This window comes from Ostrea edulis, chromosome 7 (assembly GCF_947568905.1).
Source record: "Ostrea edulis chromosome 7, xbOstEdul1.1, whole genome shotgun sequence".
NCBI classification, from domain to species: domain Eukaryota; kingdom Metazoa; phylum Mollusca; class Bivalvia; order Ostreida; family Ostreidae; genus Ostrea; species Ostrea edulis.
Window position 1 is genome coordinate 29735215 of NC_079170.1, and position 18681 is coordinate 29753895.

At 37.4% G+C, this 18681-nt stretch overlaps 2 protein-coding genes across 5 annotated transcripts in view; one reads left to right on the forward strand and one right to left on the reverse strand.

Moving 5' to 3' along the window:
- LOC125653593 (UDP-galactose translocator-like) overlaps positions 1 to 3900 on the forward strand; it is a 23408-nt gene extending 19508 nt beyond the window's left edge. For all 4 annotated transcript variants that reach the window (XM_048883159.2, XM_056143930.1, XM_056143931.1 and 1 more), the window contains exon 3: positions 1 to 3900. This exon is cut by the window's left edge and continues 3570 nt beyond it. The gene's annotated coding sequence lies outside the window, so the exon portion shown is untranslated.
- A 10939-nt stretch (positions 3901 to 14839) lies between these two features.
- Positions 14840 to 15835, reverse strand: LOC130048638 (melanocyte-stimulating hormone receptor-like). The gene has a single exon (XM_056145640.1). It carries the CDS (start codon positions 15833 to 15835, stop codon positions 14840 to 14842), a length of 996 nt encoding a protein of 331 aa, XP_056001615.1.
- Positions 15836 to 18681: the final 2846 nt, after the last annotated feature.

The following is an 18681-nucleotide window of genomic DNA, read 5'->3' on the forward strand; positions in this document are numbered from 1 at the left end:
TATGACTTCTCCAGGAATGTTTTAAGAATTGTAGAATCTTAAGGAGGTCCTTTACATCATCATAATGGCTGACTTCTTTTTAAAACATGGATGAAAATATAGATATCAGCAATATTTGTCTATTCATTTCAGAACTCATCGCCTAGTTGAGTAACTCAGTAGGTTAGTACATTGACTGCTGATCACGGGTTGAAATCCAGCAGGGGCTTTAAAAAAATTTCAGATTGGTTTCTACTAAAACTGCATATTTTGACTAAATAAAGTAATATTGAAAGTTTTCAGTTTCAAAATCATGTACATATTCTCCACTTTTCATTCATATCAAATTTCTCCAGTGTAGCATACCTCCTTAATATGTCCAATGGGTCTCATTTCAAAAACATCAAGGTCACAAAAATTAGCATCAGAGATATGCTTAAAGTATAGTTAAATTTTTACCACTGACCAGAGGGCGTGTCATGACTGTAGAGACCATACGTTCATTTTTATGAATTCAGAGTCACAGGGTATTTGTTTGGTAGCGTATTGGTATGTCCTGGTTATATCACAGTATTGCAGGGATTGTAGGACCTTAGATAATTATTACATGTATGTACAAAATGTTAACAATACTAGTTATCTTTCAAATTCTTCAGCCAAAGTACTTTGGAAAACATCAGTCATAGGTATTGGTGTAGACATTCTTGTTCAGACCATAAGTAGGCAAGGAATGGATGTATTGGTTTGGAGGCTAGACCAAGGTCATCAAAGAAAGGGTCAATGTGTAAGAATGTGCAGTCCATATGCAAGTATTTTCTATTTAAATGTTTTCTGTGATAAGACAGTATTTGTGATATACACATCTTTGAATGCTTTATCTATTAAATTTGGACACAGTTTGAGTTTGCATAATGTACATATTACAGAGTAGATTGCCGTACAACATGAAACTGTATATTGGGTCATAATGTCGCCATTTTGGCAGATGAAATTGCCAAAAAATTTCTTTCATTTATTGTAGGCAATTACATTTTATGTGTGTGTGTATATATATAATTATAAACAGCACTAAAATCCAACAACACCACATTGTGGATACAAGGCCAAATAAAAAAAATTACATAAAGCACCTATATGACCAATGACCAGAACAATTAGATAAATGCATTCCCAAGGACATACTAAAAAGTTATACTAATAAAAATACAAATGAAGGAGGGTCGGGCGAACTTGGACCCCTGAATTCACTAGAGGTGTGATCAGGTACCCAGTAGGAGTGAGCAGCCCCTGTTGACAGGTCACACCCTTATCAGGCTCACGGCGGGTGTGACCTGTCGATGTTCACTCATCCTGGGCACCTGATCCCACTTCTGGTATATCCAGGGGTCTGTGTTTGCCTGGCTCTTCATTTGTATAGTTCTATCAGTACAACTTTTTTGTTTGTCCTGAGAAAGGGACAGGTTGTCCCTAGGGATTTATCTAATACGGCAGTTTCGAGATACGCCCGAGTTATTTCCCTTTGGAGAACTCTCGTATATAGTGAGGCGCGAAACAATTTGTTTACACGCGGGAGTGGGACTAATTTTCATCACTGCGTAAGTGAATGTACTCGGTAAGTTTCTCATACACTGTTACATCACCCGAATTCGACTGATAAGATATTACTTGCAAATATGACATTGTTTTTATGTTTCCACTTTAGTAAAACATTTCTTTCGACAGTATTTTGTATTCCCCACATTTACATATTAAAAGAGAATCCGCTTTTAATGCATCTCATTGTCTTCCTCGCTGACTGTAGGTCCACTCTGTTCCCTTTAATCATTCAAAGTGCCACTAAATGCACCTCCTACACAGAAGAGTTCGTATCTCGAAACTGGCGTATTGTGCTTGTCCTTGGTCATATCGGTGCTTTATATATATATTTTGAAATGTAAATCCACAGAAAATTTAAATATTTCAAATAATTGTTTTCAATAAAAATCCACCAAATATATCATAATGTGATATACAGTATATAAATCATTTATAATAGTAAATGTATAATGGCAACATTTGGGCATATATCAATAGTTGTATTTTTGGAACATGTATTATAAGAGACAATCCATGGATTTACCCATGCAGTGATAAAACTGATTCAACATTGTACACCTGTTTGAAAGTATTTTCTAGTGTTTGTTAAGAATTCTTGGCAGTGTTTGCTAAGAACTCTTGGTAGTGTTTGCTAAGAATTCTTGGTAGTGTTTGCTAAGAATTCTTGGTAGTGTTTGCTAAGAACTCTGTAGTTTGGGAAACAATGTTGATGGACAATCATTTTAATCAAAGAGAAAAATGACCACTTCAAAATGTTGTAGGTAAATGGATATACACAGTAAAACACACTTAGAGCGAAGTGCTAGGAATAAATAATTTTGATTCATTATAAATGTAATTCATTATATCCAACAAATTTATAATGCTTAAAAACTACAGGGAGAGGAAATCATGCATACTCACTGTAATTACTTATGGAATGATTATAGATATTTAATCACTTCGCTGTATGTGTGTATTCATTATAAGGATACTCACCGTAACACTGTTTCTAATTAAGGAATGGCTATTTTTGAAGGGGGTATGAAAATAACAAAAGCCATTGTTAATGTTCATTGATTATACACAGGAAATGCCCCCATGCCTCCAATATTATCATATCCACTATAAGGAAATATAATTCTTATATTTGCATTGGGCGATTCAACATTTTTTTCTTATAAGCATAGGTGTTTATGTCAATGTCCCAGTGCTTTTTTTCCTAAGAAAGAAATACAATGAAACAGCTACCATTCATTATTGACTAAAACACTGATCAATGTAAATATCACTGTGTACGTAGTGTTCGGTCAGGGCAAGTAAATCAGCGTGCAATGATACGTAAGGCAAAGGTGCAGAATTGTATATATTATATGTACTATATGTATCGACATACTATGCAGATACTAATCTCAATCATTACACAGTATTTGTCCCATTCAGTACACTTTGCTTCCATTCAGTACCCTTTTAGCTTCCTCTTTTTAACTATATATATAATATATACTTTTTAAATGCATTGAAATAAGCAAATTATAATTTTGATAATTAATAATAACTATTATTGATAATTTTAATCTTACTTATTTATGAATATGACATCCATGTTAAAATCAATTCTTAATTTTAAATATGAAACATTTTTAGTTGTTATTTTGTACACAATTAGAATAAAAAAATCAGCTCTTCTTTTCTATCATTTCATAAACTTATTTATTCCCCCTTCCAAGCAAATTTATTGGGACAAAATATTACTGCGTAGAGGGAGATAAACTTGGGAACTGGGATATTTGTCCTTTAGGTTCAGACATTTACATGAGGTGTAAACCTCAATCGTGGGAGAACATAAGGTTTAATTTATTCATATTTTGAAATATGATTATTAATGAAATGCTTTTATTAATATCTATTGTTATAGCATGCCTGACAAGTTGTGGTGGAAACAACAAATTCAAAATATTTTAAGATCTGGGCATATTTATCATTTTTGTTGAACATACATGTATGTGGGATTTGAGCTAGTCAGTAGTGCATGCCGTTTATGCATTTGTAAACGTGTAAGTTATCAAGCATATGTATAACTATCAAGGTTACAATTTTGTAAATAACAGATGTTCTGATGTTCTTGGTTACGAACATGTAGACACATATTTAGTCCATGTTCATTGATGAGAATTCAAGGTGTCTGGAGGGGCTGCGTCTTAATAGTATTATAAAATGAGATAATGTGAATCTCGGTAGTTTAGCTGTCGGTATTAAAGAAATGTGTACCAGTATGATTTGTTAATTGTTCTATATTGCTGTTTAAAACAATATCTGTGTTGTAATAAATACCTTATACCTGAATTTCTGTTCATGTTGATACCAGAGAATCAAGGTAGCTTCACAGGTATCGTGTATTATTAGCTCACCGAAGGCTCAAGTGAGTTTTTCTGATCAAAACTTGTCGTTGGCGTGATTGTCGTAAACGTTTCACATTTTCATCTTCTCCAGAACCACAGCTGGGCCAATTTCAACCAAACTTGGCACAAAATATCCTTGTATGAAGGGGATTCAAGTTTGTTCATATGAAGGGCCATGTTAAAGGGGAGATAACCACAAAAAATGCAAAAATAGGGTGGAGTCATTAAAAAATCATTTTCTCAAGAACCAATGGCCCCAGGGCCAGAAAAGCTGGATTCCTGACATAGTGGTGATTCAAGTTTGTAAAAATCATGAGTCCTAGGGTGTGGGTGGGGCCACAATAGCAATTTCATTTTTATGCCCCCGAGATCGAAAATCAGGGGGCATATTGTTTTTGTCCTGTCTGTCATTCTGAAACTTTAACCTTGCTAATAACTTTTGAACAGTAAGTCCTAGAGCTTTGATATTTCACATGCGTATTTCTTGTGAAAAAAACCTTTCCGTGGGTACCAACATTTTTAACCTTAGCTTTGACCTTGGAGTTTGACCTACTTTTTGAAGACTTTAACCTTGCAAATAACTTTTGAACAGTGAGTGCTAGATCTCTGATATTTCACATGAACATTTCTTGTGACAAGACCTTTGTGTGGGTACCAAAATTGTTGACCTTGTGACATTGACCTTTGAGTTTGACCTACTTTTTAAAAAAATTGGTCATAACTTCTAAATGGTAAATATTAGAGCTTTCATATTGCACTTGATCATTTCTTGTGACAAGATCTTTCTACTGGTACCAATATATTTCTCCTTGTGACCTTGGCCATCTTTGGAATTGGCCCTTCTATTGTAATTTTTAAAAGATCTCGCTTTCAATTTTTATTCCCATGAAAAATTTTAAAGGGTCCCAACATAACTGAATATGAATTCACACAACATGGGGATGCCTCAACACCAATATTACTAACATGACCTTGCTGTTGTGGGAGAATATGAAGGTCACATAGATCATGGTATGAAATGAAAGGTCTTCCAAAAAGAAATCTTGATGTATACAAAATATAAAAGTTGTACCTTAAAAGGTCAAAGTCACAAGTTTTAAAACTTTGGTACCAAAGAAAAGGTCATTTCACAAGGAACATGCATATGGAATATGAAAGCCCTATTGCTTGCCACTAAAAGGTTAGTTTTGGAAAGAGAGACAGGACAAAATATGCCCATGACTAGTTTCAGGGGCATGAAAAAATAATTGATTCCACACAACATAGGAATATTAGGAACATTTGGTTTTCATTTAATTTGGTCTTGACACTTCTGAAAATAATTCTTTAATTTCCTGTATATTCCCATATAAAATGTTAATCCCCCCTCCCCATTTGAATCTACTCTATGCCAGGAAGCTTTCATGTATATTTCAACTTTCCTGGTCCAATTGTTCTGGAGAAGATAGGATTACAGTACAACAGTTACAGCAAGCACGCTTATAATAAATTCAGCTTACTGCGAAGTGATTTTCATTCCCTATAGTTTTAAAACATGTCATGAACTTATTGGATGCAAGGTGAAGATAACAAACAGTGTATTAGGATTATAACAAATCAAATTGTTCGTCTCCAGCACTTCACTACAATTGTGTTTTATAGAAAGGTTAATTTGCCAAATTAATATGCAAGTATGCCCAAGTAGTATACTAGCGGAAAAAAGAAAGTGTGCATTATAAAATTTAGTAGAGTTTTTCTATATTTATTGTTTATATTTCTAAAATCTAAACAATCGATGAAGGTGATGATTTTGAACAATATCGGATAGTACCCGACTCAGATGCACGGTTTTTTCATGGTTAGTGAACATATGTTGTTTATTGAAGTGTTCGTACGCAAGAGTTTTACTGGCCAATATACTGTTTGGTGTAAGAAGTGTAAAAGGTTTGCTTGGACACTATATTCGTTAAGGAAAACACTTTAGTTGAGACAAAATTTACCGTTCTTTCATGCCACGACTCAGCGAAAACCAACGTAATCGTGCTGTTGGGATGCTTCTAGCTGGAATGGCACATAATATCGTAGCAAGACACTCTGGAGTTGATCGGAACACCATCCAGTCATTATGGAGACTTTTCCACAATCTGGTAACACTCGGGATCGACCACGTTCTGGGCGTCCTCGTGTGTCATCGCGTCGACAGGACAACCACATTAGACTTGTGCACCTGAGAAATCGTTTCCAGACACCAAGTTTGACTGCTCGTAGCATTCCTGGACTTAAATTCGACCAATCAGTCCAAGAACTGTGCGTAATCGTCTGCGCGAGCACAACATCAGACCAAGACGTCCAGCGGTGCGCCCAATACTGCTTCAACGTCATCGTATCGCTAGACTAGCGTGGTACAGACGACATCTGCGACTCAGAATACAGGACTGGGCCAATATTCTGTTCACTGATGAATCCAGATTTCATTTGGATAGCAGTGACGGCCCTTGTAGAGTGTATCGTCGCGTTGGGAAACGGTACCAGGACGCTTGTGTTGTGCAACGTCGACAATTTGGTGGAGGTAGCATTATGGTGTGGGGTGGAATAACAGCACATGGAAGGACCCCTCTACAAATTGTCAATGGGAATCTCACCGGCGTACGCTATCGAGATGAAATTATTCAACGCCATGTGATACCCTTCTTACAGAGACAGCAAAATCACATCATTCTGCAGCAAGACAACGCAAGGACACATGTTGCACGTGTCGTCAGGGACTTTTTTGTTCAACAGAATGTCGATGTCTTGCCTTGGCCAGCTGTATCCCCCGATTTATCGCCGATCTCGCACGTCTGGGATGAAATGGAACGACGTCTACGCCGTTTACCAAATCATCCAGTGACATTGGCTGATTTAAATCAGGACAGGCTTTAACCAACATCTGGAACAACATCCCTCAAGCATTTCTGAACACTTAAAAGTGGCATCAATGAGGCGCCGTTGTCAAGCATGCGTGAAAGCAAATGGTGGTCACATGCGTTATTAACTTTGTTAATTCAAGTTCGAATACCAGTGTCTTTCGAGTGTGCTGAAATTGACGTTATTCGACGTTAGCATTAATGGATTATGAAATGTTGTAACGAAAACATTTGTTAACAGTATTACAAAAAATAAAATTTGTTCATTGTTATTTTTTATAATTTTTTTTATATATTAAATAATGCACAGTTTCTTTTTTCCGCTAGTATATACATCTAAATATGTTCGAAGCATGGTGCCCTAGGCAATGGCGGGACTACAGAGAGGGCTGACGTTTAACATGGGAATACCTTGATAATCTTCATCTAAAGGGCTATCTAAAGAACCAAAGGGGTTTGATTCGTTATATTTTTTATGTAAGCATCTTCATATACTTTACATTTATACAAACCAATAACCGCGAGACAGTGACAGGATGAATAATCTTAGCATTTTGAAAACTTCACCGGGATATGAAGTCAAACAATCCATTAAAGTTTTAGAAATGCCTTTATAACTGATTTATGTGCACTTGAGACGATCAGGCAATTCCAAAACGTGGCACCGTCTGTGCACCAGCGGTGACCCAGGAACACTTTTTTTGCGAATCCGATCCACATTATACTCAAATTATGCAGTTTGTGTTTTTTATTTCTAGGTTTCTGTCGTCATCATTCTGAAAGAACGTTTTTATCTAAGAATGGGGGGTGGGGTGTCAATCAAAGTGTTAAGCTTTGAGGAAGTTTGAACAGGACAAGAGATCGTGCTTCACAACTAATTAATCGTGTTTCTGTTAATGAGTTTTGGTACACCATGGTCTATGTTTTTCTCGGATCGATGTACCTGCATTAAACTGGCATGAAAGGTGAAGATAAAGAACAGTGATCAATCTCAAAACTCCTATAAGCAATAGAAAATAAATAGATGGACAAACACGGACCCCTGGACACACCAGAGGTGGGATCAGGTGCCTAGGAGGAGTAAGCATCCCCTGTCGACCGGTCACACCCGCCGTGAGCCCTAAATACTGATCAGGTAAACGGAGTTATCCGTTGTCTAAATCAGTGTGCCAAGAACGGACTAACAATCGGTAGGAAACACGTCAGACAGCATTTGACCCAATAATAGGTTGTATTGACGAACTAGATCGTTATAACGACCTTAGAATTTGCGAAATGCTGACTTCAATCGAGACTGTTGAAACTCCTGTACCATCAACTCGTTAGTCAGTAGCTTGCCTCCATTTAAAAAATGACCATACGCAGAACAAGCTCTTGCGTATCGAATCAGTTGAGAGATATAAACACCATATGCAGGTGATAATGGAATATTGCTACATATATATGGGCATCTAATGTAATGACCGCTAACCTTCCCCAAAACATCTGTAGGTATATTCTGTAATAAATCTTCTCAAGATCCACTTCCCGTGGGAATCCGGGTTAGAGTAGATCCTCAGTACCCCTTGCTTGTCGTAAGAGGCGACTAAATGGGGTTGTTTTTCGGATGAGGCCGCAAAAATCCGAGGTCCTGTGTCACAGCAGGTGTGGCACGATAAAGATCCCTCCCTGCTCAATGGCCATAAGCGCCGAGCATATAGGCCAAAATTTTGCAGCCCCTCACCGGGAATGGTGACGTCTCCATATGAGTGAAATATTCTCGAGAGGGACGTTAAACAACATACAATCAATCAATCAATCAAGATCCACAATGGCACAACATATTTAATCAACACGCAATCATCTTGCTGTACTTTGCCGTGTAAATTCGATTTTGCCCCGTGACTAGGATGGAGCACACTATAGGAGTTCCAAGTGCACGTGTTTTGGGAAATTCTCTTAAAACTCAGCGTCTCCAGAACCATGAAGACACAGTACAAAGAATGTGTAAGTATCCTCACGTAGCGTGGATTCAATTTATTCCCGCCATGACCTTCGCAGAAAGGCCGAGGCACACTAGGGGTTAAAAAATTCTACATAGGAATACATCATTCCATTGGATTACTCCTTTTTTCAAACATTCTTATACTTAATATTATCTCGATGAAAAGTGAAGATAATGAACAGTGATGAATCTCATACATGTAAACTCCTATTAGGAATACAAAATAGACAGTTGGGCAAACATGGACCCCTGGTTATACCAGAGCGTTGTTGCTACACGGGGATTATTAGATAAATTTTCAGGATAATCACCGCCTTAAATTGCCATGGAATAGAGAGTTCTGATAATTTTTATTTGTAAGTACTTTCAGTTTTCAAACACACTACATGGTATAGTAGATAGTTTCAATTGGAACCCATGAAAATGCATACGATAGAACCCACTACCGTGGGGGGGGGGGGAAAGTCTGGATCCGCCCCTGTACATGTGGCTGCACTCGCTTTAATGGTAGCTCCATCAACATTATGGTGCTTACATTATGTCCTTTCACAAAGTGAGAAGAGCTTTGACAATTGAATAATATCAATATCTCTCCATACCTTCTCATTACTTCTAATTAACTAGTCACAAACTTCATTAGCCAATAAAAGCTCCATTTACAGCGGAAATGGTGTTGTTACATTCCTGAATATGCTATACAAGTAACAAGGCCTGCCACTGGGAGATCACACTTATTTGCGCAATATTCTGAACTTCTATTCTGATCAGTATATTCCAAACCGTCAAGCAGGATTCCTTCACAGATGGACGCCAACAAGACAGCCGAAAGTACATTAATTTTACAGCAAGAGGTAATACCTTTAGTTATTGGACTTCTGATAAGTCTGATAAATCTGCTGGCCATCGTTATTCTCTTTCAGTGCAAGAAGATGAACATCCATATTAGACTCCTGTCCATGAATTTGACTTTCACAGATTTAATGACTGGCCTGGCCATATTGGTGGATTCGTTCCTGTCTCCCATCTTACCCGAGGGATTGTGCAGACTGGTTCTCTATCTCTACTGTATCGGTGTCGTCATTTCCTTCCTCACAATCAACGCCATGCTGATTGACCGGTTAGTGGCGCTGTACTTTCCATTCAAATACCACAATCTCCTCACTCGGGAAAAATGTCCCGTTTTCATCTTTGTGATATGGATAACAGGGTCTGTCCTAACCGTCGTTAATTACCACGACGGATTTAGTATATATGAAACAAAAGATCTGACGTTCTGTATCAATGCATTCGTGGTTGGAAAAACAGGACTCACCATAGTCACCGTATTTTTTTGCATTTCTTTGATCATTGATCTACTTTTTTATTTACTGATGTTCATCAAAATACGTGGGATGACGTGTCCAACACAAGATGGGCACCCACAACGACCGTTTCGACAGCAGGTCAAGATTTTGATGAAGTTATTGACCATCACAGGAACTTTCATGGTTCTTTACACGCCACAGATTGTGTTGAACGTAATCGGATTAATGAGCACGTCTTCGCTGCAGAAAACAGTCTTAAACTTTCAAGGTTTGGCAGGATTCCTAATTCTGTTTAATTCTTTCATCAACCCTTTTCTGTACGTCTGGAGATTCACGGAGTGTCGGTACACTCTTCTGATAGTAGTATGTTACTGCAACAAAGCACGTCGACAGAAATACGGCAATTTGAAAAAACAATTCTACGTGTCTTTTCTGGGTAATGATTCTAATACTAGTGACGTATAGAGGGAAATTCGAGCAGAACAGTATCCGTATTGCAGAATACAAACAAAAACTAATGGGCACGTGAAATGTGATTTCTGCAGAAACTACATCGTCGCAAACCACGGGTTATTGTTTCATTCTATTTGTGAAATAGAATGAAATAATAACCCGTGGTTTGCGACGATGCAGAAACGGTTATCAGTGGTCTCCTTCTTCTTTATGATACACCACATACATGTAATTGTGATACAGCATAAAAAAGAGATTACTGAATTCTTACCTCATCAGGAATGGGACCTACGGCGGGTGTGACCGGTCGATAGGGGATCCTTACTCCTCCTAGACACCTGATCCCACCTCTGGTATATCCAGGGGTCCGTGTTTGCCCAACTCTCTATTTTGTATTCTTTACAGGAGTTATGTGATTGATCACTGTTCGTTATATTCACCGTTTATACTGTTTCAATGTTCCGGTGTAAATGGTCACAATGTGGTATGTGTTGTTTCAATTAAATAATTAGAGGCAGTGTTGCTAATTATGTGTTGTCTTTTGGGTCTTCACTCCACAAACTCAATATCGGTAAACTGTGTGATACTCCTTGTGGTTTTTGTCGATCTTCTGATTGGTTTGTTTGTTTCTTTTCTTTCTTTTTTCTTTTTTGGTCTTACGTCCCATTCGAAAAGTTTTCATTCATATACATGGATGTACATTCACAGCCTGTGTGATGTACCACACATTTTTGACCTTATGCACAGTGCTCAATGCCATAACAGTGAGAGTTCTTTACCGCGCCAACACTCACCGTGACTCGGAACTTCCGGTTTTAATGTCATATTCGAAAGTCACGTGACTCTCACTTCTAAATCCGAGTGTTTAGAAAAGAAATAGTCACCATCTTGAGTTTGACGCGGCCACGGGAGTTTCACCTAACTCCGCCTGACGACCAGGTTAACGCTATAACAGACCCGGAAACCATGAAATTAGCAATTTTCTGGACAGTGAAAGCCTCGTGTTAACATGCAATGCTCACCAATACCTTAATTTAAATCCCCAATCATTTAATAACTTTTAAAGTGATGACTTATAAACGATGCTGATTGGTTGAAAAATTCGTTTGATTTCTCTGTCAAAATTTCGTTCGGAGTTCATCTGCACTAAGCACGCGGGACTACTTTTCTCTGGAATGCGTCTTCCCCGTTCTAATTTTAGCGCTATTTATAGAACGGGATTTTCCACAGAAGCATTATATATAACGAAATGCATTTGTTTGATTTTTGTTTTTCATTGCTATCAAAAATTAGCACAACTAAAGATATGAATAAAATACAAATTAATTTTAAAAAACAACATACATAGGCGATGACGTGGCAGAATAGTCAATTTGATGACGTAGACCACTTACTGGTAGAAGTAGACAGATTACACGAGTTCCCGGTATGAATCGTCTGCTTTACGAGATCGATAACATGACGGAGCAAGTGGCGACTTCTGATCTGGTAAATATCAATGAAATTGAACTGCGTTATATGGGGCTCAGTCAACGAGTACGTTTTGAACGTTTTCCTCGATATTGAAATGGAGCCGAATTGCATTCCACCGTTCCAACGACACAACCAGTGTTCAACGTCTCCTCCAACACGATGCAGCATAAATCCAGTCACAACTTGTTATCTTCCTTTATATTTAATTCAGCTTTTAACCATTGTACCTTTAATTTGGCGTATAATCCATTTAAATCTGCACAGTAACTGTTCCTGACCTGAACGCACAGCCATGCCGTTTTGTATTTGTTCATTCTTGCCTATATGTATTCCTACGCGCCATTTCAGAAACGTTAATTCAAGCTTTTTGATGGGAGAAACTATTTGTTTTTCTATCTTAAAAACATAATTAAATGATAAGAAATAGTAGCGCATTGATGAAGTTTTCCGTCCAATGTTTCGTTTGATACATGCATCAAACAAAGAATTATAAGTTTCATTTGTTAATTCCAAATGTTGAGCTTTGACTCTCGAGTCTTGTAGACATGTCATTGTTGGGTTGATTCTCCTCTGAATCACTCTTGTTTTGGAAAAAAAAATTACTCTAATTGAATTAAAATTTTCAAGACATTTGACGTTTAAATCTATGATTTTATGACTTGTGTCATTTTCACAAGCCAAGTGTCCGATTCGCTTACTCGAGAGTAATAGGGCATTTGGCATGCGAAGGTGGACTTGTGTAGAAAAAATTACCTTGTTGTGTAGGTGTGATGACGTAAGATGTGACGTAATCAAATATATCGTGGCACTCGATTCCTGCACCATTATCGGCTCTCTCGGAATCGGAATTATTGCAAGCTGTAATTCAATTGTAGAGAACAATGATTAAATTAATCCACGCATCAATTCAATTAATGCGCACAATAATTGAATTATTGTTATCTTCAATTGAATTAACAATTTATCATTAATTTAACTGATACGTGTAATAATTCTTTTAAAGAGAGTAATTAGGCATGTCTTTAATTCGACATATCAACAATTGATTTGATTTTCTCTTTCATTGAATTGTTGCTCCTTTTTAAAGAATTGATACACGCATCAATTCTGTATACAAAATCATTTAAATGATTAAAGATATCTTCAATTGAATTTAAGAGATCATCAGATCATTTATACCAAGATTGAAATAGTTTTTTAATACTCTAATAGTTCCAACACATTGATGCGCACATCAATTCAGTTGACGAAAGCAATCATTATTTGATGCGCACATCAACTGAATTATTGTACGCAATAACTGAATTGATGTGCGCTTCAATTCAATTGATTAGGGCATTAATTGATTTGATGCACGCAATGATATCTTTCTCGAACTGAAGTCACCCTCGATTGATTGTATCTTGCTTAACGTCTCGCTCGAGAATTTTCCTCGATGATTACATTTTAAACTGAAAGTTCTCTTTTACACCAGTCAAGTCTCACAGCACAATGGCGTTGCAATGGTAAATTCAGATCAGACGACTGGGTGTGTGGAAAGTGCGAACAGGTCTTGAATTCATTGGTCTAAATGCAGATATAATTCTGGTATTTGTTGGCGGTGTTGGAGACGATGTCCTTACGATGTATGTATTTTAATTTATCGGCGATGTTAGAGATGTACATGCATGTGTTAGAGTTAAATGTATTTATGGGCGATGTAAGAAATGAATGTATTTGTCGGTGATGTCCTTACGATGTATGTATTTGTCGGCTTGATATATGTGAACGTCTCGAGAGTTGGGGACTAGTTTATTTCAAGACGTCTTGCACACTCGCCATGTTCCAGTTTGTAATATGCCAGTTGCAGAAATACGTTCTGTATACATGTAGTAGGGATGGTACGTATCGCCAAAAAGTTTGTATCATCAAGATATATCATTAATTTTTTTCACAATATCATGACAATATCGCGATATTTTTGGACATTCTGAGTTCCCTTAATTCTCTGTCATTGTCATTACTGTCAAATTCAGTTTATTTTAAACATTTATTTTGCATGTATAAGTAGCTGTGATAAAACAAGTAATAAAAATTCAGATCAAATAATAATCAAATGACTTGCAAACTGTGAATAGAAAAATAAAATGCAACGAATATGTAAATCTGTTGAGTATTAGACAATAAACGTTTTTACCATGTTTGAACGACATTTTGTTGTTTTTGTTACTTCCTGTAACAGTTAATTTAAAACCCAACTTACATAGGTCCAAAAATACCGGGTTTTCTCTCCGCCGTATCGCGATACGAATCATCACGATATACCGATATACCGGTAAAATCGCACATCCCTATACGAATCATCACGATATACCGATATACCGGTAAAATCGCACATCCCTATACGAATCATCACGATATACCGATATACCGGTAAAATCGCACATCCCTATACGAATCATCACGGTATACCGATATACCGGTAAAATCGCACATCCCTATACGAATCATCACGATATACCGATATACCGGTAAAATCGCACATCCCTATACGAATCATCACGATATACCGATATACCGGTAAAATCGCACATCCCTACTGTACAGTATATTCATAAAGTAAAACGCGTTTTCATTCTACTTGTTTTCCCATTAGAAATTGAGGTGTGTTTTTTTTTCTTCTCTCCAAAGTTTATCCCCGCTTATTTTAGTATGTATACTCAAACAGTTACATACTGCAAAGCAAGAAGTTTCATAATAAAATAGTATTATTTAAATAATCCAACATTTTTAAATTTATTTGTTTCATTCTTTATCCGATGACACTGGGTAATTCAAACTGGACGGTTGAAGAAAAGACACAAAGTGCTGTTTCTTTAGGGTTGAGTACTTTTCTCGTCGGTGCTTGCTGCAATGGCAAATGATCATCAAAAACGTATATCTGCATTCCGTGTACCTCCACACAAACAGAAATGGGTTGATGAGAGAATTCAGGAGGATAAGAAACCCTGTGAAACTCTGCCATGTCAGAATCCTCTTCTTCAAGACCGGACTTGTGTTGCTGACGTCGATGATGTTCAGGACGATCATAGGCGTGTACAGAAACGTGAAACATCCAAGAATGGTCGACAACTTGATCAGAATCCTTGCATGACTTCTGAATTGCTTTTCTCTCGTCAACGTTTCCAAACACGCGATTGAGTTAGATATTTTGTGTATTTTGATGAGCATTAAGCCGTATAGGACCATGTCCAGCGCAATCAGAAAGCAAAAGACAACAGTGACGATGGTCAACCCAGTTCTGCCCACCGTGATATATGAAGCACAGGCGACGAATTGCTGGAATTCGTAAGCTTGGAATCCATCGTTGAAATTCACCACAGTTAACAGCAGACCGGTCATCCAAAGTCCAAATATAATGCTTGGACGCCTGTCTTTTTCTATCACAGTGTGGTAACGAAATGGATAAAACAATGCCAGAAAGCGGTCAAGAAGCATTCCAGTAATCGTCAAGAAAGAAACAGTCACTCCGATGCAGTACAAATATAGCAGAAACCGGCACAAACCCTCTTCTAACATTAGCGGTAGAAACGAGTCCACCAAAATGGCGACACCCGTCATCATGTCCGTGAAAGCCAGATTCACAGACATTAACCGGATATGTTGGTTCATGGTTTTGCTCTTGACTAGAATAAATATAGCTGATAAATTCACGATGAAAATTGTTAGTCCGATCAGAGACGGTAGAAATGTCTGTTGGAGAACCAGAAAGTTTCTCTTGGTCTCATTGCCGCCGCTCATTTTTGTTTGTTTTATTGTTCCTCCATGCTAATTTCAATATATGATAAATCACGGATTCTCGGTTGTTAGTTTAATATGTTGTTCAAAGATGTCTTGGTCTATTTAGTCTGTTGTCTTACATTTATTTGAACAGCTGTAATCTGAATGTGTAAGTAGCCGCCCTAAATAGATTACTGAGTCTAGGATTAATTAACCTACCGTACTGTTATAATACATGATCTATTAAAGATGAGATATTTTATATTTACACGCAAAAGGTGTCTTTCGTAATAGCAACATTGGCGTGACAGCATCTCTCTAACCTAGGATTCAGAATGATTAAGGGGGAATGAAAATCATGGAGAGAACCCCGATGTTTGTACATCACAGGGATCGGTAATTTGTTCAGCAATGTACGAAAATGTACCTTGATATTTATCATCTATAACAAAAGAAAAGACTAAGTCAATGTATTTTCTTACAATACATAGCAAATTACTCATTCCTGTGTTGACTTCCAAGCCCGATTGATCCCACTACATTTATCTTGCTTTTGTCATATTTATCAGGTGATACTTCGTTCTTTTTATAAGTTTTGTTGCCATTTTAAAAGGTCCATAAAACTCGCCTGATTGTATCTTTCATTTAGACTAAACATAAAGTGATTTAATGATGATTTTGAAATCGATGACTAAATGAATATTAAAAAAAAAAATCACTTTTTGCTATTGAATAGAAACTTTTTCAGATAATCCGATGTAAAGTTTTGGGACCTTCTGGTTCTTCGTTCCAGGAGGTCGCGGTTTTAACAAGTACTTTGGACGTTTGCATTTACATGTAAGACATACATATAATGTTTGAAATATACCTGGGGGTATGAACTGTGACGCTTCATACGTCCGTATACGTCACGAAGCGCGTTAATATCGCAGTTCATACCCGCGTGATCCCGTGGGGGTCCGGGTTAGAAAAGGTCCTCAGTACCCCCTGCTTGTCGTAAGAGGCGACTAAATGGGCCGGTCCTTCGGGTGAGACCGCAGAAACCGAGGTCCCGTGTCACAGCAGGTGTGGAACGATAAAGCGCCGAGCATAGGCCTACATTTTACAACAGTGGTGATGTCTCCATACAAGTGAAACATTCTCGAGTGGGACATTAAACAAGATACAATCAATCATACCCGCATGTGTTTTCAAAAATTAAATCTAGTTTTTATATTTGCATTCTACTTTCATTTCTGTCGGAATTCCATTGAAAAAGACGTACTATATTTATCAAGATTCATACGCGCATTGTTCCCATCTGCAGAACATTCATGAGGAAATGGATATCACAATTTGCAAAGCTATCAGCGGCAAAAGCATTGTAAAGGTAAAGATACGCCTCTGACTTTCATTAAACTATATACAGTGTCACCTCGATATATCTCCAGCTTTTGTCCCAGCCTATTTTGACGTTATATACCGACAGAGGGAGGCGTTATACGCCTATAATCAATAAAGGTGTACACTCGATGTCACCCATATTTTTCCAGAGAAATAACATTAGTAGAGAAAAAAGGAAAATATGGATTTTTTCTGTAGCTTTTACAAGCAACTTTAGTCCTGTGAATTAGAAACTTTCTCTATTATAAAGACTTAACAAAAGAAGCCACAGAAATTATATTTTGAAATGTTCGTTACCATTGCCGATAGCCTTTCTAGTGAAATAAACAGTTTTTATAAAAATAAAGAGTTTGACCATTTCAGTTCATTAAAAATAATGTTCATGCTCTTTTATGTAGAATTGACCAATTTGAAAATACATTTACTAGTTGTTGAGGTCAGAAGGGTTCGATCGCCGGTGGCCAGATAGCTCAGTTGATAAAGCACCTAACTGGAGATTCAGGGGGCCCGGGTTTGAATACCAGTCTGGCTCGTTGCATTTTCTCGTTTCCTGTTGCATTTGGTGCCGTAGACCAGCCCCTGGAACTGACAGATGAAAATGCCTGTCAGGGGATAAAGATCTTCAAGGTGTGAAGACATTTAAGGAGGAAGGAATATAGCGGTCAGCCGGGTTTGATTGCCGATGGCCAGATAGCACCTGACTGGATATTCAGGGGGCGCGGGTTCGAATCCTGGTCTGGTTTGTTACATTTTCTCCTTTTCTGTTACACAGTAGTTCTGTAAGAGGCCTCATCACAAACCATGGGAAATGAAATTGTTGGCAATTTTAGCAAAAGAAGATTTTAACAATCTAACAAAAATTCTAACTGAAAATAAGTAGGTCCTGCAAAGAACATGACAGTTTATCAGTGGCCAGTTATCCAGACGTGATTCCATTGAGCGGTCAGTTTTCCCGTGTGAATAAATGAGTTGCGTCAAGCGAAAAGGAACGTTCGGGGTAAAATTTTTAAAAATGGGTTTTTATTTGTTTCTGAAAGCACAAATCTTCCCGATTATTTTTCTATCAATATTTACACCTAACTCATTCTAACACCGATATGAAATTACTATAGCATAATGCACTGAACCCAATATAGCGTCATGAATATATTCATTTGAACATCATTGTAAAAAAAAACAAAGTTTTAATAAATGTAATTAAAAAATATAACAATACTTATGGTAACCATGTTAATGTACGGAAGCCGATAGGTGCCAGGGTATAGAATTAATATTTATTTAACTGGCGGCCGCCAGTTAATTTATGTGGCGGCCGCCAGTTAATTTATATGGCGGCCGCCAGTTAATTTATCTGGCGGCCGCCAGATAAATTAACTGGCGGCCGCCACTTAATTTATATGGCGGCCGCCACTCAATTTAAATCATATATATGGTTGTCACCAGTTATTCAATTCCTCTCTCTTTCTCTATCTCTCTCTCAAAAT

Coding starts and splice junctions, on each gene's coding strand:
- LOC130048638 (XM_056145640.1), bottom strand. CDS start 15,835: ATGAGCGGCGGCAATGAGACCAAGAGAAACTTTCTGGTTCTCCAACAG.